The 20,995-nt window shown below is 46.0% G+C and overlaps 1 protein-coding gene across 3 annotated transcripts in view; it reads left to right on the top strand.

Moving 5' to 3' along the window:
- Positions 1-20,995, top strand: part of LOC124001287 (catenin alpha-2) — a 724,530-nt gene that overhangs the window by 626,891 nt on the left and 76,644 nt on the right. For all 3 annotated transcript variants that reach the window (XM_046307950.1, XM_046307952.1, XM_046307951.1), the window contains exon 10: positions 19,378-19,470. In XM_046307950.1, coding sequence (XP_046163906.1) covers positions 19,378-19,470 — 93 coding nt within the window. The remainder of the gene's footprint in view (positions 1-19,377; positions 19,471-20,995) is intronic.

Here is a 20,995-nt window from a genome sequence, read left to right as displayed (position 1 = left end):
ATGTTGTAGAGCATGAACCTACAGGAACGGGCCACCGCCTTGATGTTAGTTGAGAACGACAGTTTGTTGTCCAGGATCACGCCAAGGTTCTTAGCGCTCTGGGAGGAGGACACAATGGAGTTGTCAACCGTGATGGCGAGATCATGGTTGGGCAGTCCTTCCCCGGGAGGAAGAGCAGCTCCGTCTTGCCAAGTTCAGCTTGAGGTGGTGATCCGTCATCCACACTGATATGTCTGCCAGACATGCAATAAGAGATGCGATTCGCCACCTGGTCATCAGAATAAAAGGAGAAGATTAATTGTGTGTCTGCATAGCAATGATAGGAGAGACCATGTGAGGTTATGACAGAGCCAAGTGACTTGGTGTAATCGAGAATAGGAGAGGGCCTAGAACAGAGCCCTGGGGGACACCAGTGGTGAGAGCAAAGTGGTGAGGAGACAGATTTGCCACGCCACCTGGTAGGAAAAACCTGTCAGGTAGGACGCAAGTAGGCGGAGATGCCCAACTCGGAGAGGGTGGAGAGGAGGATCTGATGGTTGTCAGTATCAAAGCCGTTTCTAGAAGGATGAGAGCAGTGTGGAGAGAGTCAGTGTTTAGTGGGAGGCCTCCGTGATAATCTAGCAGTTAGCAAAGTAGAAAAATAGATATCCCATCAGTTAGATACTCTTTTATAGCCATTTATTTTATGTAAGCCTAACAGGAGCTTGTGTGTGCCCTCAGAACGAGTGTGTGGAGGGAGTGGTCAGAATGCAATAGAGTGAATGAGACACAGAGGGGAAATGGTATTTAGGGAGAAAAACAGTGTGATGTCTGGCTTGTTTTTTTTTGTGCTCCGCAAATGCACATGTACAAATGGAACACTAGAGTCCAAGCAAATGAATGTTGTCTTCAAGACAACATTTCCCTTGCCCAGTCGGTCAGCCACAAAGAACTTTCCATCAAATAGTTTTACAGTATTTACATTTTTTGTTGTTTTAATCTCTGGTTAAAGAACAGGCTTTGACATCCATTCTAGTACTCAAGAAATCAACTACATTCATGGCCCTCCCTCTTATTCATAATGCTTAAAAGGCATTGTTGAACCTAGATCAGCACTGCTACCCTGAGATGCTTTGTGAATATTTATCTGCACACGTTAGTTGCTTATTTTTTATTTTTTTATTTAACCTTTATTTAACTAGTCAAGTCAGTTAAGAACAAATCCTTATTTCCAATGACGGCCTACACCGGCCAAACCCGGATGACGCTGTGCCAATTGTGCGCCACCCTATGGGACTTCCAATCACGGCCGGTTGTGATACAATCTGGATATAGTCAAGCTTAAGCTTGATCACAATAAGAGTTCCAATGAGTTATCACCTTCCATGCTTAGGTTTTGATAGCAGTGATTCAAAATGCTCTAAGGCGTTCAGTACTGTACTGGGTAGTGTGAGTACTGTGGTATTGAGACAGCGTACGTGAGAATACCCACAATGTAGATTCCCAACTGCATGCAGGGAAGGGAGCCTTCATCAAATTAGAATTGAAGTGATTATGAGAGCCAAAATCAATAGTTATCTATCTTTCTCTCTCTCTCTCTTTCTCCCACCCACACACACTTGCATCTTTAGATAATTGTAATGATTTGTTTTGGCCGGACACGGCGTGTTGGCCCAGGTCCAGCTCGCTGTGTTTTGGGGTCGCAGAGAGAGACAGAGCCAGAGAGACAGGGAGAGACCGAGGCAGAAACAGACAGGACATACAGGGCCAGCCGAGTGGAGGGCCAGCAATTGAAAGGGCCTCTGGCCCACAGCCTTCTTTAGATAGTTGTAATTATTCGTTTGGCCGGACATGGCGTGTTGGCCCAGGTCCAGTTCACAGTAGTTTGGGGTCGTAGAGAGAGACAGAGAGGCAGAAACAGACAGGACATACAGGGCCAGCCGAGCGGAGGGCCAGCATTTGGAAGGGTCTCTGGCCCACAGCCTCAGATGGGTCAGCTGCAGCACCTATAGAAAGTATACACTCCCTTTAATTTGTTTTGTGAAAATTGTGAAAATTGTATTTTTTTTGTGATTGATCTACAGAAAATTCTCCATAGTGTCAAAGTGAAAAGAAAGATATTGTTGTGCATGTCTGTAGTTTATGCCTTCCCATACCATAATCCCACCGCCACCATGGGGCACTCTGTGCACAACGTTGACATCAGCAAACCGCTTGCTGACACGACGCCATACACATCGTCTACGGCTGTGAAGTCGGTTGGACGTCAAATTCTGACACGACGCCAAATTCTTTAAAACAACATTGGAGGTGGCTTATGGTAGAGAATGATATGGAAACAGCTCTGGTGGACATTCCTGCAGTCAGCATGCAGTCAGCATGCCAATTGCACGCTCCCTCAACTTGATACATCTGTGGTATTGTGTTGTGTGACAATACTGCACATTTTAGAGTGGCCTTTTATTGTCCCCAGCACAAGGTGCACCTGTGTAATAATCATGCTGTTTAATCAGCTTCTTGATAAGCCATATCTGTCAGGTTGCATGGATTATCTTGGCGAAGGAGAAATTCTCACTAAGAGAGATGTAAACAAATTTGCACAGAACATTTTTGAGAAATAAGCTTTTTGTGCATATGGAACATTTCATATGGAACATTTATTTCAGCTCATGAAACATGGGACCAGCACTTTACATGTTGCGTTTATATTTTTGTTCAGTGTAGATTAATGATATGCACTTAGTCCTGAACTGAGGATGCTTCAAAAAACAGGGATGGGACACTAATACATAAGAATTGTGTGGAATTGGATCAAGTCACCTAAACCAAACAATGGACGGAGGTCAAAGAAAACATTCAGAGAATTTCAGTGACTCTCTTGAAGCAAATTGTGTCAAACCCCCCAACTATCGAGAACAAACAGCATGATTCATCAACAGAAAACAAGAAAAAAGAAGGCCTGGCCTACCGTTTTTTTAACGAATTCAACTAAATAAGAGGACGCTACAACAACTTCAGGTACTGTATTTATTGTTGGCCAACTTTTACAAATCAGAGTCACTTTAAAATGTCTGTATTCTTCTGTAACACAACGTAAAGGCGTTCGAAATGTATTTGTGTGACAGAAATGTTACACACATAATATCATACATAATTACTCATAGTATTTATATGTTGTCTTGTCTTTCTAAGACCCTGTGGAAAAACATAGACATCTACTTTAAGAAGACAAATGCTGTTGCTCGTAGTGAGTGTTTCAAGACTGGTGGCAGACCCCGAGTAAGACCAGAGACAGATGAGCAGGGGGACTTGTTGACCCGGGATAAGTAATAGCCAGCAACCCCTGGAAGGTATCCCCAATGGGGACCATTTGAACATTTCAATTCGTAGGACACATTCATTCAACATGTGTCATCCCCGGACTGCAGGGAATATGTCATCTTGTCAGTCAACTCTTGAACTCCCATAAATACAAATCATGGAAGGAACTCAACTCTTGACGAAATAATGCTCTCTGATGTAGCAATTGAATCATTTCCTAGAGGCTTGGAGGCTTGGATAATAAGACCGGATCAAGATCAGCCCTCTACCTCTGCAGCAGCCAGGAGAGAAGGTTGTGTCACTGACCCGGGCCAGAGGACTGAGACGAAGAGGCTGAGCAGCCGTGGGAAACTGGCCATGGAATTTCATAAGCGCAAACTAGTGAATTTAAAAGAAGAGCATGATATGAAGACGCAAATCCTTCATGTTGAGTCGGCTATGAAGGGAGGAGGAGAGAAACGCGACGCGGCAACAGTACCAATGTTCTTCTGAAAACCAGCACCAGTTCGGGATTCCGAAATGTCCATTTGTGAATTAAGAACCTTTTTTGTCACCAATCCATGGCTATTGTTTGCGTCTATCACTTGAGCTATCCTTCTCACAACAAATAGTGATGCACCGATATTACATTTTTGGCCGATACAGATATCCGGATATCCTTGACAAAAAAAAAACGATACCAATAACCGATATAAAACAATTTTGCAGCCTTTTAAGCATTCTAATACAGTTAAATACAGTTAAATACAGTTAAATACAGTTAATACAGTTAAATAGTGAACACACACACCTGCATGCAGCGATCTAAGGCACTGCATCTCAGTGCAAGAGGCATCACTGCAGCCCCTGGTTTCAATCCAGGCTGTATCACATCCGGCCATGATTGGGAGTCGCATAGGGCGGCGCACAATTGGCCCAGCGTCGTGTGGGTTTGGCTGGGGTAGGCCGTCATTGGAAATAGGAATTTGTTCTTAACTGACTTGCCAAGTTAAGTAAAGGTTACATACACTACACTGACCAAAAAGTTATTTTATTGGCATTTATGTATGTCCCCATTACCAGTAAAACATCATCAAAACCTATTTCTTTTACTTACTTGCGGTGCTGTTTTGTTAATTTGTTCAGTCGTTTTATTCTCAACCAGGATTTCATCATGCGCGTCAAGCAGTGAAGTTTCCTGCTCCGTCCGAGGCCTCTTCTGTCGTGGGTCCTCTTCCTCGGTGCTCACTGTCACTGTGTCCATTTCCATCTTGTCCATCTGTGTCTGTAACATTTCACGTAAACCCTGTTTCTTGTCTGCCTCGAAGTAGCGGTCCTTGTGCAGTACATAGCATCGAGCATGGTGGCGAGCAGGCATTTCAGTGCCGTGACAGACGGGTATCACGTTTGCTGCAGGCGCAGTTGGTGAGCTTATTTCTCCAGTCAGTTGTTTGAATGGAGGTAGCTAGTGTGTTTCCAAGTTTCAAACATGTTCTCTAATGAAAAGGTAGCAGCGGTAGAACAACCAGCACATTCATGAGCAATATGACTTTCCTCAGTACCAAATCCTCCACGACCCACTGTGCCGTCAGACTCGGCATGCTCATGGGGCTGACTTTGCTGGTCCAAATGTCAGTCGTGAAGCTAATAGCAGTGACGCAATTACTGTGCAACTCCGGTAGGGCAACATCTGTAAAATAGTGCACTTGGTAGTGTGTACCGGTGCTCGACTATTTGGCGAAAGCCAACAACACCCACGACAGAGAACGGTTGATTGTCAAGGGCAATTAATTCCATTATCTTGGCGTTAATGGGTTTCGCCTTTTGTCTTGCTGAAATGTCTTACTCTTTCAAATGACTGCTTGACTTGTTGACTGCTCGATCCACACAGCAGACATTGTGGGCTTAGTTAGGAATGCTGTGTTGCACGTGTAACGCTACACTTTATGTAGTGTCATTACGTCATGTTATTGGTCACAGACACATGGTTAGCAGATGTTATTGCGAGTGACGCGAAATGCTTGATGAAAGCCTTGGCTCAAGCAAACAAAAATGTCATTTTCTTTGTACATACGGAAACGGTCACAGAAATTGATTTGATCAAAATCAGCGGCTTGCTCCGGTCTATACTGTCCTTTTGTCGGGCCTTGGTGGTGATCTTTGATCATCAATGAAATAGTCCAGGTAATTCAGTTTCTCTCATTGCCAAGTTCATCCTGGAGGCCAACATCCATTAATCTGATGTTAATCCTGTCTCTGGCCAGGTTTAACTTAAGTCTTCTCTTAGATCTAGATTAAATCTAATCATCCTTCTGGAAATCTGACTATTTTAAACCATGTCTGAGAAATGCCATTTCAGTTAATCCAGTTTAAAAGTGCAATTTAGTCTAGGATTAGGTTTAATCTGTGTCCACGAAACCCGCCTCGATAAATGATATGGAATCTCCGTGACATAATAGGGGTTGACATGATTTCTGAATGACTACCCCGTCCTCTGTCCCACATACATACATCATCTGTAAAGTCCCCCTGTCAAGTCTTGAATTTCAAGCACAGATTCAGCTACAAAGGCCAGGGACCTTTTCGAAAGCTTCATAGGGAAGGGCAGTGATTGGAAGATGCGTAACAGTAACAAATCAGACATTGAATATATCTTTAAGCGTTTGTCGAGTTAACAATTATGCTTTGGATGATGGATACTATAAACCACCTAGAAACATCAGAGATAAAGTCGTCCTTCTGAACTGATGAGCTGCGGGACGTGGAAAAAATATGACCTTAATGATGAAGTGAAAAGAAGAATACAAATATTCCAAAACATGCATCCTAGATGCAACAACGCACTAAAGTAATACAGAAAGAAAAAACAAACACTTATTGGCCTAAATGCAACACCTTATGTTTGGCGCAAATCCGACACAACACATTACGGAGTAACTGCCTCCTTATTTTCAAGCATGGTGGCGATTGCAATATATGTGTGCAAAGCTCTGACTTATCCAGTAAGACTCACAGCTGGAGTCACTGCCACAGGTGTTTCTAACGTGCATTGACTCATTGACTCAGGGGGGTGAAAACGTGTCTAGTCAAGGTACTGTATATTAGTGTTTTATTTTTCATTCATCTTTTTTTTTAAAGTTGATTTTTTTTCCTCCACTTTGAGATTACAGAGTATATTGTGTAAATCGTTGACCAAAAAAAAGACAATCAAACCTGTTTTAATCCCACTTTGTAACACAATAAAATGTTAAGAAATCCAAGTGGGCTGTAGACATTCGACAGGCACCGTATGTGGTTTAACTGGAGGTGTAGGACAGAGATAGGGTATAGAGATGTGGTTTAACTGGAGGTGTAGGACAGAGATAGGGTATAGAGATGTGGTTTAACTGGAGGTGTAGGACAGAGATAGGGTATAGAGATGTGGTTTAACTGGAGGTGTAGGACAGAGATAGGATAGGGTATAGAGATGTGGTTTAACGGGAGGTGTAGGACAGAGATAGGGTATAGAGATGTGGTTTAACTGGAGGTGTAGGACAGAGATAGGGTATAGAGATGTGGTTTAACTGGAGGTGTAGGACAGAGATAGGGTATAGAGATGTGGTTTAACTGGAGGTGTAGGACAGAGATAGGGTATAGAGATGTGGTTTAACTGGTGGTATAGTACAGAGATAGGGTATAGAGATGTGGTTTAACTGGAGGTGTAGGACAGAGATAGGGTATAGAGATGTGGTTTAACTGGAGGTGTAGGACAGAGATAGGGTATAGAGATGTGGTTTAACTGGAGGTGTAGGACAGAGATAGGGTATAGAGATGTGGTTTAACTGGAGGTGTAGGACAGAGATAGGGTATAGAGATGTGGTTTATCTGGAGGTGTAGGACAGAGATAGGGTATAGAGATGTGGTTTAACTGGAGGTGTAGGACAGAGATAGGGTATAGAGATGTGGTTTAACTGGAGGTATAGGACAGAGATAGGGTATAGAGATGTGGTTTATCTGGAGGTGTAGGACAGAGATAGGGTATAGAGATGTGGTTTAACTGGAGGTATAGGACAGAGATAGGGTATAGAGATGTGGTTTAACTGGAGGTGTAGGACAGAGATAGGGTATAGAGATGTGGTTTAACTGGAGGTGTAGGACAGAGATAGGGTATAGAGATGTGGTTTAACTGGAGGTGTAGGACAGAGATAGGGTATAGAGATGTGGTTTAACTGGAGGTGTAGGACAGAGATAGGGTATAGAGATGTGGTTTAACTGGAGGTGTAGGACAGAGATAGGGTATAGAGATGTGGTTTAACTGGAGGTGTAGGACAGAGATAGGGTATAGAGATGTGGTTTAACTGGAGGTGTAGGACAGAGATAGGGTATAGAGATGTGGTTTAACTGGAGGTGTAGGACAGAGATAGGGTATAGAGATGTGGTTTAACTGGTGGTGTAGTACAGAGATAGGGTACTGGTGGTGTAGTACAGAGATAGGGTATAGAGAGATGTGGTTTAACTGGTGGTGTAGGACAGAGATAGGGTATAGAGATGTGGTTTAACTGGAGGTGTAGGACAGAGATAGGGTATAGAGATGTGGTTTATCTGGTGGTGTAGGACAGAGATAGGGTATAGAGATGTGGTTTAACTGGAGGTGTAGGACAGAGATAGGGTATAGAGATGTGGTTTAACTGGTGGTATAGGACAGAGATAGGGTATAGAGATGTGGTTTAACTGGTGGTATAGGACAGAGATAGGGTATAGAGATGTGGTTTAACTGGTGGTATAGGACAGAGATAGGGTATAGAGATGTGGTTTAACTGGAGGTGTAGGACAGAGATAGGGTATAGAGATGTGGTTTAACTGGTGGTATAGGACAGAGATAGGGTATAGAGATGTGGTTTAACTGGTGGTATAGGACAGAGATAGGGTATAGAGATGTGGTTTAACTGGAGGTGTAGGACAGAGATAGGGTATAGAGATGTGGTTTAACTGGTGGTATAGGACAGAGATAGGGTATAGAGATGTGGTTTAACTGGTGGTATAGGACAGAGATAGGGTATAGAGATGTGGTTTAACTGGAGGTGTAGGACAGAGATAGGGTATAGAGATGTGGTTTAACTGGTGGTATAGGACAGAGATAGGGTATAGAGATGTGGTTTAACTGGTGGTATAGGACAGAGATAGGGTATAGAGATGTGGTTTAACTGGAGGTGTAGGACAGAGATAGGGTATAGAGATGTGGTTTATCTGGTGGTGTAGGACAGAGATAGGGTATAGAGATGTGGTTTAACTGGAGGTGTAGGACAGAGATAGGGTATAGAGATGTGGTTTAACTGGAGGTGTAGGACAGAGATAGGGTATAGAGATGTGGTTTATCTGGTGGTGTAGGACAGAGATAGGGTATAGAGATGTGGTTTAACTGGAGGTGTAGGACAGAGATAGGGTATAGAGATGTGGTTTAACTGGTGGTATAGGACAGAGATAGGGTATAGAGATGTGGTTTAACTGGAGGTGTAGGACAGAGATAGGGTATAGAGATGTGGTTTATCTGGTGGTGTAGGACAGAGATAGGGTATAGAGATGTGGTTTAACTGGAGGTGTAGGACAGAGATAGGGTATAGAGATGTGGTTTAACTGGAGGTGTAGGGCAGAGATAGGGTATAGAGATGTGGTTTAACTGGAGGTGTAGGACAGAGATAGGGTATAGAGATGTGGTTTATCTGGTGGTGTAGGACAGAGATAGGGTATAGAGATGTGGTTTAACTGGAGGTGTAGGACAGAGATAGGGTATAGAGATGTGGTTTAACTGGAGGTGTAGGACAGAGATAGGGTATAGAGATGTGGTTTATCTGGTGGTGTAGGACAGAGATAGGGTATAGAGATGTGGTTTAACTGGAGGTGTAGGACAGAGATAGGGTATAGAGATGTGGTTTAACTGGTGGTATAGGACAGAGATAGGGTATAGAGATGTGGTTTAACTGGTGGTATAGGACAGAGATAGGGTATAGAGATGTGGTTTAACTGGTGGTATAGGACAGAGATAGGGTATAGAGATGTGGTTTAACTGGAGGTGTAGGACAGAGATAGGGTATAGAGATGTGGTTTAACTGGTGGTATAGGACAGAGATAGGGTATAGAGATGTGGTTTAACTGGTGGTATAGGACAGAGATAGGGTATAGAGATGTGGTTTAACTGGAGGTGTAGGACAGAGATAGGGTATAGAGATGTGGTTTAACTGGTGGTATAGGACAGAGATAGGGTATAGAGATGTGGTTTAACTGGTGGTATAGGACAGAGATAGGGTATAGAGATGTGGTTTAACTGGAGGTGTAGGACAGAGATAGGGTATAGAGATGTGGTTTAACTGGTGGTGTAGGACAGAGATAGGTTATAGAGATGTGGTTTAACTGGTGGTATAGGACAGAGATAGGGTATAGAGATGTGGTTTAACTGGAGGTGTAGGACAGAGATAGGGTATAGAGATGTGGTTTAACTGGTGGTGTAGGACAGAGATAGGGTATAGAGATGTGGTTTAACTGGAGGTGTAGGACAGAGATAGGGTATAGAGATGTGGTTTATCTGGTGGTGTAGGACAGAGATAGGGTATAGAGATGTGGTTTAACTGGAGGTGTAGGACAGAGATAGGGTATAGAGATGTGGTTTAACTGGTGGTATAGGACAGAGATAGGGTATAGAGATGTGGTTTAACTGGTGGTATAGGACAGAGATAGGGTATAGAGATGTGGTTTAACTGGTGGTATAGGACAGAGATAGGGTATAGAGATGTGGTTTAACTGGAGGTGTAGGACAGAGATAGGGTATAGAGATGTGGTTTAACTGGAGGTATAGGACAGAGATAGGGTATAGAGATGTGGTTTAACTGGAGGTGTAGGACAGAGATAGGGTATAGAGATGTGGTTTATCTGGTGGTGTAGGACAGAGATAGGGTATAGAGATGTGGTTTAACTGGAGGTGTAGGACAGAGATAGGGTATAGAGATGTGGTGGTTTAACTGGTTTAACTGGAGGTGTAGGACAGAGATAGGGTATAGAGATGTGGTTTATCTGGTGGTGTAGGACAGAGATAGGGTATAGAGATGTGGTTTAACTGGAGGTGTAGGACAGAGAAAGGGTATAGAGATGTGGTTTAACTGGTGGTATAGGACAGAGATAGGGTATAGAGATGTGGTTTAACTGGAGGTGTAGGACAGAGATAGGGTTTAGAGATGTGGTTTAACTGGAGGTGTAGGACAGAGATAGGGTATAGAGATGTGGTTTAACTGGTGGTATAGGACAGAGATAGGGTATAGAGATGTGGTTTAACTGGAGGTGTAGGACAGAGATAGGGTATAGAGATGTGGTTTATCTGGTGGTGTAGGACAGAGATAGGGTATAGAGATGTGGTTTAACTGGAGGTGTAGGACAGAGATAGGGTATAGAGATGTGGTTTAACTGGAGGTGTAGGACAGAGATAGGGTATAGAGATGTGGTTTATCTGGTGGTGTAGGACAGAGATAGGGTATAGAGATGTGGTTTAACTGGAGGTGTAGGACAGAGATAGGGTATAGAGATGTGGTTTAACTGGTGGTATAGGACAGAGATAGGGTATAGAGATGTGGTTTAACTGGAGGTGTAGGACAGAGATAGGGTATAGAGATGTGGTTTATCTGGTGGTGTAGGACAGAGATAGGGTATAGAGATGTGGTTTAACTGGAGGTGTAGGACAGAGATAGGGTATAGAGATGTGGTTTAACTGGAGGTGTAGGGCAGAGATAGGGTATAGAGATGTGGTTTAACTGGAGGTGTAGGACAGAGATAGGGTATAGAGATGTGGTTTATCTGGTGGTGTAGGACAGAGATAGGGTATAGAGATGTGGTTTAACTGGAGGTGTAGGACAGAGATAGGGTATAGAGATGTGGTTTAACTGGAGGTGTAGGACAGAGATAGGGTATAGAGATGTGGTTTATCTGGTGGTGTAGGACAGAGATAGGGTATAGAGATGTGGTTTAACTGGAGGTGTAGGACAGAGATAGGGTATAGAGATGTGGTTTAACTGGTGGTATAGGACAGAGATAGGGTATAGAGATGTGGTTTAACTGGTGGTATAGGACAGAGATAGGGTATAGAGATGTGGTTTAACTGGTGGTATAGGACAGAGATAGGGTATAGAGATGTGGTTTAACTGGAGGTGTAGGACAGAGATAGGGTATAGAGATGTGGTTTAACTGGTGGTATAGGACAGAGATAGGGTATAGAGATGTGGTTTAACTGGTGGTATAGGACAGAGATAGGGTATAGAGATGTGGTTTAACTGGAGGTGTAGGACAGAGATAGGGTATAGAGATGTGGTTTAACTGGTGGTATAGGACAGAGATAGGGTATAGAGATGTGGTTTAACTGGTGGTATAGGACAGAGATAGGGTATAGAGATGTGGTTTAACTGGAGGTGTAGGACAGAGATAGGGTATAGAGATGTGGTTTAACTGGTGGTATAGGACAGAGATAGGGTATAGAGATGTGGTTTAACTGGTGGTATAGGACAGAGATAGGGTATAGAGATGTGGTTTAACTGGAGGTGTAGGACAGAGATAGGGTATAGAGATGTGGTTTATCTGGTGGTGTAGGACAGAGATAGGGTATAGAGATGTGGTTTAACTGGAGGTGTAGGACAGAGATAGGGTATAGAGATGTGGTTTAACTGGAGGTGTAGGACAGAGATAGGGTATAGAGATGTGGTTTATCTGGTGGTGTAGGACAGAGATAGGGTATAGAGATGTGGTTTAACTGGAGGTGTAGGACAGAGATAGGGTATAGAGATGTGGTTTAACTGGTGGTATAGGACAGAGATAGGGTATAGAGATGTGGTTTAACTGGTGGTATAGGACAGAGATAGGGTATAGAGATGTGGTTTAACTGGAGGTGTAGGACAGAGATAGGGTATAGAGATGTGGTTTAACTGGTGGTATAGGACAGAGATAGGGTATAGAGATGTGGTTTAACTGGTGGTATAGGACAGAGATAGGGTATAGAGATGTGGTTTAACTGGAGGTGTAGGACAGAGATAGGGTATAGAGATGTGGTTTATCTGGTGGTGTAGGACAGAGATAGGGTATAGAGATGTGGTTTAACTGGAGGTGTAGGACAGAGATAGGGTATAGAGATGTGGTTTAACTGGAGGTGTAGGACAGAGATAGGGTATAGAGATGTGGTTTATCTGGTGGTGTAGGACAGAGATAGGGTATAGAGATGTGGTTTAACTGGAGGTGTAGGACAGAGATAGGGTATAGAGATGTGGTTTAACTGGTGGTATAGGACAGAGATAGGGTATAGAGATGTGGTTTAACTGGAGGTGTAGGACAGAGATAGGGTATAGAGATGTGGTTTAACTGGAGGTGTAGGACAGAGATAGGGTATAGAGATGTGGTTTAACTGGTGGTATAGGACAGAGATAGGGTATAGAGATGTGGTTTAACTGGAGGTGTAGGACAGAGATAGGGTATAGAGATGTGGTTTATCTGGTGGTGTAGGACAGAGATAGGGTATAGAGATGTGGTTTAACTGGAGGTGTAGGACAGAGATAGGGTATAGAGATGTGGTTTAACTGGAGGTGTAGGACAGAGATAGGGTATAGAGATGTGGTTTATCTGGTGGTGTAGGACAGAGATAGGGTATAGAGATGTGGTTTAACTGGAGGTGTAGGACAGAGATAGGGTATAGAGATGTGGTTTAACTGGTGGTATAGGACAGAGATAGGGTATAGAGATGTGGTTTAACTGGAGGTGTAGGACAGAGATAGGGTATAGAGATGTGGTTTATCTGGTGGTGTAGGACAGAGATAGGGTATAGAGATGTGGTTTAACTGGTGGTATAGTACAGAGATAGGGTATAGAGATGTGGTTTATCTGGTGGTATAGTACAGAGATAGGGTATAGAGATGTGGTTTATCTGGTGGTGTAGGACAGAGATAGGGTATAGAGATGTGGTTTAACTGGTGGTATAGTACAGAGATAGGGTATAGAGATGTGGTTTATCTGGTGGTATAGTACAGAGATAGGGTATAGAGATGTGGTTTATCTGGTGGTGTAGGACAGAGATAGGGTATAGAGATGTGGTTTATCTGGTGGTATAGTACAGAGATAGGGTATAGAGATGTGGTTTAACTGGTGGTATAGTACAGAGATAGGGTATAGAGATGTGGTTTATCTGGTGGTGTAGGACAGAGATAGGGTATAGAGATGTGGTTTATCTGGTGGTGTAGGACAGAGATAGGGTATAGAGATGTGGTTTAACTGGTGGTATAGTACAGAGATAGGGTATAGAGATGTGGTTTATCTGGTGGTGTAGGACAGAGATAGGGTATAGAGATGTGGTTTAACTGGTGGTATAGTACAGAGATAGGGTATAGAGATGTGGTTTATCTGGTGGTGTAGGACAGAGATAGGGTATAGAGATGTGGTTTAACTGGTGGTATAGTACAGAGATAGGGTATAGAGATGTGGTTTATCTGGTGGTGTAGGACAGAGATAGGGTATAGAGATGTGGTTTATCTGGTGGTGTAGGACACAGATAGGGTATAGAGATGTGGTTTAACTGGTGGTATAGTACAGAGATAGGGTATAGAGATGTGGTTTAACTGGTGGTATAGTACAGAGATAGGGTATAGAGATGTGGTTTATCTGGTGGTGTAGGACAGAGATAGGGTATAGAGATGTGGTTTAACTGGTGGTATAGTACAGAGATAGGGTATAGAGATGTGGTTTATCTGGTGGTGTAGGACAGAGATAGGGTATAGAGATGTGGTTTAACTGGTGGTATAGTACAGAGATAGGGTATAGAGATGTGGTTTAACTGGAGGTATAGGACAGAGATAGGGTATAGAGTTGTGGTTTAACTGGAGGTATAGGACAGAGATAGGGTATAGAGTTGTGGTTTAACTGGAGGTATAGGACAGAGATAGGGTATAGAGATGTGGTTTAACTGGAGGTATAGGACAGAGATAGGTTATAGAGTTGTGGTTTAACTGGAGGTATAGGACAGAGATAGGGTATAGAGTTGTGGTTTAACTGGAGGTATAGGACAGAGATAGGGTATAGAGTTGTGGTTTAACTGGAGGTATAGGACAGAGATAGGGTATAGAGTTGTGGTTTAACTGGAGGTATAGGACAGAGATATGGTTTATTTATGTATAAAGGTACAGTACTCTCTGTGCCAATATGATACAATGAGAGGCTTTTAGTTTGTTGAAACATTGTTTACATACTGTAGCTTCTTTTGAAACAGTGTTCACACACACACACACACACACACACACACACACACACACACACACACACACACACACACACACACACACACACACACACACACACACACACACACACACACACACACAAAGGAGTGCAATCCATCGAGTCAATCATAGCTGTCGCTAGCAAAGGGAGACACAGGGCCTTGAGCGAGGATCTTCTAACATAGATTTGATTTACCTCAATTTGCCTCAAAAAGTGACATGTGAGCAAAAGGAGCGTGTCGATACGCCTTGGCAGTACCTGCCGCCAACAGGCGTCCATGTCTTTTTTTTAGCTTCAACGTCTTCCCGTAGTGTTGCCAACCTAATTCATTTTGGGGGAACATTAGATTGATTACACCGAATTTGTCAGTTATGGCAAGGAAATGGCGTGAAGTAAACGCGGTGAGGTAGAGAATGTGATGTGTGTGACATGTGTACGGTGCGCCTCCAGTACAGTGTGTATATGTGTGTGTGTGTGACATGCGTACGGTGCGCCTCCTGTACAGTGTGCGTGTGTGTGTGACATGCGTACGGTGCGCCTCCAGTACAGTGTGTGTGTGTGTGTGTGTGTGTGTGTGTGTGTGTGTGTGTGTGTGTGTGTGTGTGTGTGTGTGTGTGTGTGTGTGTGTGTGTGTGTGTGTGTGTGTGTGTGTGTGTGTGTGTGTGTGTGTGTGTGTGTGTGTGTGTGTGACATGCGTACGGTGCGCCTCCAGTACAGTGTGTGTGCGTGTGTGTGTGTGTGTGACATGCGTACGGTGCGCCTCCAGTACAGTGTGTGTGTGTGTGTGTGTGTGTGTGTGTGTGTGTGTGTGTGTGTGTGTGTGTGTGTGTGTGTGTGTGACATGCGTATGATGCGCATCCAGTACAGTGTGTGTGTGTGCGTGTGTGACATGCGTACGGTGCGCCTCCAGTACAGTGTGTGTGTGTGACATGCGTACGGTGCGCCTCCAGTACAGTGTGTGTGTGTGACATGCGTACGGTGCGCCTCCAGTACAGTGTGTGTGTGTGACATGCGTACGGTGCGCCTCCAGTACAGTGTGTACACCTCTGTACATACACAGGCGTAAATTAAACCGAAGAGGTGTTCCATCAGAAAGGCCACCTGGCATCCTAATTGTAGGAGGAAGCGCCTTTTTGCACCAATAAGCCGGGCTAATGATTTAAGCACACTCAGGCTTTCCGGTAATGAACCTCAAGGCTCTCTGAGTATTTCACCACTAATGACTGAGACTCTTTACGTACATGACACTGCCACCTTACAGGTGCCCATTTAGGCTTATCCATTTGGTTCTGATAGAAGGAAGGAGTCCATTGTATGAAGGCCTCTGCAATATGGCCACCGCTCTTTTGCAAATTAACGCAGAGTTCTCCATGTACCCTTCTGACATTTCCGGGTAATTATGTTTTGTAAAGCAGCCATTGGATTAATTTAGTACAGTCTCTCACCCTGCCACCATCTTAGCAGTAGTGCTGCCAGCAGAGTAGAAGTAGAAACAATGCTGGTCGACCTGTTCTTTCTATAGCCCAATCTCTCTCTCTTATTATTTTTCACCTTTCTCAATCTTTCTCAGAAAAATATACCCTTGAGATAGTCCATTGGAAAATGAACATGTATAGTCCTTACAGTCTTAGAGAAAAGGTACCTATAGCAGTCCCTATAGCAGAACCCTTTTTGGTTCTAGGTACAAGCCTTTTGGTTCCATGTTGAGCCCTCTGTGGAAATGGGACTACATGGAACCCCAAAGGGTTCTATTTGGAAGCAAAAGGGTTCCTCAAAGGGTTCTCCAATGAGGACAGCCGAAGATCCCTTTTAGGTTCTAGACTCCACCTTTCATTCTAAGAGCGTATGCGATCTGAATAATCATTTATTGCAGAAATGATGGAGAGAGGGAGAGAGAGAGGGAGAGAGAGAGGGAAGGCGTAAAGGGTGGTAGAGGAGTGGAGAGAGAGAGGGAGAGAGAGAGGGAAGGCGTAAAGGGTGGTAGAGGAGTGGAGAGAGAGAGGGAAGGCTTAAAGGGTGGTAGAGGAGTGGAGAGAGAGAGGGAAGGCGTAAAGGGTGGTAAGAGGAGTGGAGAGAGAGAGGGAAGGCGTAAAGGGTGGTAGAGGAGTGGAGAGAGAGAGGGAAGGCGTAAAGGGTGGTAGAGGAGTGGAGAGAGAGAGGGAAGGCGTAAAGGGTGGTAAGAGGAGTGGGAGAGAGAGGGAGGGAAGGCGTAAAGGGTGGAGAGGAGCGTAAAGGGTGGAGAGAGGGAGAGAGAGAGAAGGCGTAAAGGGTGGTAGAGGAGTGGAGAGAGAGAGGAAGGCGTAAAGGGTGGTAGAGGAGTGGAGAGAGAGAGAAGGCGTAAAGGGTGGTAGAGGTGGAGAGAGAGAGTAAAGGGTGGTAGAGGAGTGGGAGAGAGAGAGGGAAGGCGTAAAGGGTGGTAGAGGAGTGGAGAGAGAGAGAGAGAGGGAAGGCGTAAAGGGTGGTAGAGGAGTGGAGAGAGAGAGGGAGGGAGGGTGGTAGAGAGTGGAGGAGAGAGGGAGAGAGAGAGGGAAGGCGTAAAGGGTGGTTAGAGGAGTGGAGAGAGACAGGGAAGGCGTAAAGGGTGGTAGAGGAGTGGAGAGAGAGAGGGAGAGAGAGAGGGAAGGCGTAAAGGGTGGTAGAGGAGTGGAGAGAGAGAGGGAGAGAGAGAGGGAAGGCGTAAAGGGTGGTTAGAGGAGTGGAGAGAGAGAGGGAAGGCGTAAAGGGTGGTAGAGGAGTGGAGAGAGAGAGGGAGAGAGAGAGGGAAGGCGTAAAGGGTGGTTAGAGGAGTGGAGAGAGAGAGGGAGAGAGAGAGGGAAGGCGTAAAGGGTGGTAGAGGAGTGGAGAGAGAGAGGGAAGGCTTAAAGGGTGGTAGAGGAGTGGAGAGAGAGAGGGAAGGCGTAAAGGGTGGTAAGAGGAGTGGAGAGAGAGAGGGAAGGCGTAAAGGGTGGTAGAGGAGTGGAGAGAGAGAGGGAAGGCGTAAAGGGTGGTAGAGGAGTGGAGAGAGAGAGGGAAGGCGTAAAGGGTGGTAAGAGGAGTGGAGAGAGAGAGGGAAGGCGTAAAGGGTGGTAGAGGAGTGGAGAGAGAGAGGGAAGGCGTAAAGGGTGGTAGAGGAGTGGAGAGAGAGAGAAGGCGTAAAGGGTGGTAGAGGAGTGGAGAGAGAGAGGGAAGGCGTAAAGGGTGGTAGAGGAGTGGAGAGAGAGAGGGAAGGCGTAAAGGGTGGTAGAGGAGTGGAGAGAGAGAGGGAGAGAGAGAGGGAAGGCGTAAAGGGTGGTAGAGGAGTGGAGAGAGAGAGGGAAGGCGTAAAGGGTGGTAGAGGAGTGGAGAGAGAGAGGGAGAGAGAGAGGGAAGGCGTAAAGGGTGGTTAGAGGAGTGGAGAGAGAGAGGGAAGGCGTAAAGGGTGGTAGAGGAGTGGAGAGAGAGAGGGAGAGAGAGAGGGAAGGCGTAAAGGGTGGTAGAGGAGTGGAGAGAGAGAGGGAGAGAGAGAGGGAAGGCGTAAAGGGTGGTTAGAGGAGTGGAGAGAGAGAGGGAAGGCGTAAAGGGTGGTAGAGGAGTGGAGAGAGAGAGGGAGAGAGAGAGGGAAGGCGTAAAGGGTGGTTAGAGGAGTGGAGAGAGAGAGGGAGAGAGAGAGGGAAGGCGTAAAGGGTGGTAGAGGAGTGGAGAGAGAGAGGGAAGGCATAAAGGGTGGTAGAGGAGTGGAGAGAGAGAGGGAAGGCGTAAAGGGTGGTAGAGGAGTGGAGAGAGAGAGGGAAGGCGTAAAGGGTGGTAGAGGAGTGGAGAGAGAGAGGGAAGGCATAAAGGGTGGTAGAGGAGTGGAGAGAGAGAGGGAAGGCGTAAAGGGTGGTAGAGGAGTGGAGAGAGAGAGGGAAGGCATAAAGGGTGGTAGAGGAGTGGAGAGAGAGAGGGAAGGCGTAAAGGGTGGTAGAGGAGTGGAGAGAGAGAGGGAAGGCATAAAGGGTGGTAGAGGAGTGGAGAGAGAGAGGGAAGGCATAAAGGGTGGTAGAGGAGTGGAGAGAGAGAGGGAAGGCGTAAAGGGTGGTAGAGGAGTGGAGAGAGAGAGAGGGAAGGCGTGAAGGGTGGTAGAGGAGTGGAGAGCGGCGGAGGGGGTTTGCCACTCACAAGGATTAATTTAGTACAGTCTCCTCACCCTGCCACCATCTTAACAGCAGTGCTGTGAGCACAGTAGGACAGAAGAAAGCTGGTCTTTCTATGCGCCAATCTCTCTCTTTTTTTCTCAGTTTCTTTATGTCTCCCTCTTTCTCAGAAAAATATGCCCTTGAGATAGACTAGTGGAAAACTCACATTATAGTCCATATGTGATCTAAATAATTCAAATATTTTTGGTAAATTATAGAGCAACGAAGAGAGGGATGGGGGGGGGGTTCACCCACACACTCACCAGGTCTCAACACAGGGGAATAACAAATACCAATCAAACAGATGAGCAAGCCTAAACCCCGGTACATATTTTGCCCCAACATTTCCTTGACTAGCCAAGCATTAAATCCCCTGCCTCCGGGAACAGATAGCTACAGACACGAGTTAAGGCTGTGGCGGAGACGGCCTCCTTCAGGAGTCACTATCTGCACACATTACAAGAGGTAAAGCAGTGCGAGTGTTAGTGGGGGGAAATTGCGCAGGGTTTCGGGTGAACGCTAAACAGACCACCGCTCATGGTAATAACAAGGGTACGTGCATCGTGGGGGAGAAAGAACATGATTTAAAAGCCTGTCGTCGTCCTGAAAGACCCATTGAAGAACGTATGCCTCGTCTGACGTTTGTTACCGTCTAACAGCTAAGTCTTTGTGTCCTCTCTCTCTCTCGTTACAGGTGGCTAACCTGGCCTGCTCCATCTCCAACAACGAGGAGGGTGTGAAGCTGGTGCGCATGGCCGCCACCCAGATCGACAGCCTCTGCCCACAGGTAGGCATCCCCTCACTGGGTGTCCTGGATCCTGTTTAGTAGAGCGGAAATTGGTGTTTTGCCCCGTTGCAAAATGGGATTGTGACGGTACGCCCCACTGAACACCACCCTGGTATTAGCACCTCCCGTTGGAGGTGCCCGGCTCAGCTCTTTCACATTTATTGTTTTTTTTTTAAACATGCTGTATTATTTGGTTGCCACGCCATTGCATTGGGAAGTGCCATTGAATAGAGAGTAAGCATATATTATGAAATATCTCTCTGAATCACTATACTCTAAAAGCAACGTTTTAACAATGATTAAAGAAAACCCATACAGTAATGGTACATGGTGAGGAAGACAGAGTAGGAAAACTCTGGTATGCAACTTTGCCAGTAGGCAAGTTTGTTTGGGCACAGGCAGCGTCCTTCATCTCAGTACTGGGTGTGTCTGTGTGGGTAAAAAGAATGTCCAAGGGAACACACAGAGAGAGAGGGGGGGGGGGGGGGCGGCAGAGGGAGAGAGGGCAGAGAGAGCGATTGGGAGGGAGAGAGAAAAAGAGAGGAGGAGAGAAAGAGGGAGTGCTGTGTGAGAGGAGGAGAGAAAGGGGGAGCGCAGAGTGAGAGGAGGAGAGAAAGGGGGAGCGCAGAGTGAGAGGAGGAGAGAAAGGGGGAGCGCAGAGTGAGAGGAGGAGAGAAAGGGGGAGCGCAGAGTGAGAGGAGGAGAGAAAGGGGGAGCGCAGAGTGAGAGGAGGAGAGAAAGGGGGAGCGCAGAGTGAGAGGAGGAGAGAAAGGGGGAGCGCAGAGTGAGAGGAGGAGAGAAAGGGGGAGCGCAGAGTGAGAGGAGGAGAGAAAGGGGGAGCGCAGAGTGAGAGGAGGAGAGAAAGGGGGAGCGCAGAGTGAGAGGAGGAGAGAAAGGGGAGCGCAGAGTGAGAGGAGGAGAGAAAGGGGGAGCGCAGAGTGAGAGGAGGAGAGAAAGGGGGAGCGCAGAGTGAGAGGAGGAGAGAAAGGGGAGCGCAGAGTGAGAGGAGGAGAGAAAGGGGGAGCGCAGAGTGAGAGGGAGGAGAGAAAGGGGGAGCGCAGAGTGAGAGGGGGAGCGCAGAGTGAGAGGAGGAGAGAAAGGGGAGCGCAGAGTGAGAGGAGGAGAGAAAGGGGGAGCGCAGAGTGAGAGGAGGAGAGAAAGGGGGAGCGCAGAGTGAGAGGAGGAGAGAAAGGGGGAGCGCAGAGTGAGAGGAGGAGAGAAAGGGGGAGCGCAGAGTGAGAGGAGGAGAGAAAGGGGGAGCGCAGAGTGAGAGGAGGAGAGAAAGGGGGAGCGCAGAGTGAGAGGAGGAGAGAAAGGGGGAGCGCAGAGTGAGAGGAGGAGAGAAAGGGGGAGTGCAGAGTGAGAGGAGGAGAAACGGGGAGCGCAGAGTGAGAGGAGGAGAGAAAGGGGGAGCGCAGAGTGAGAGGAGGAGAGAAAGGGGGAGCGCAGAGTGAGAGGAGGAGAGAAAAGGGGGAGCGCAGAGTGAGAGGAGGAGAGAAAGGGGGAGCGCAGAGTGAGAGGAGGA

The sequence above is a fragment of the Oncorhynchus gorbuscha genome, linkage group LG17 (assembly GCF_021184085.1).
Source record: "Oncorhynchus gorbuscha isolate QuinsamMale2020 ecotype Even-year linkage group LG17, OgorEven_v1.0, whole genome shotgun sequence".
NCBI classification, from domain to species: domain Eukaryota; kingdom Metazoa; phylum Chordata; class Actinopteri; order Salmoniformes; family Salmonidae; genus Oncorhynchus; species Oncorhynchus gorbuscha.
The sequence above is the reverse complement of the archived record's forward strand: the minus strand, read 5'-3'. Positions and strand labels throughout refer to the sequence as shown.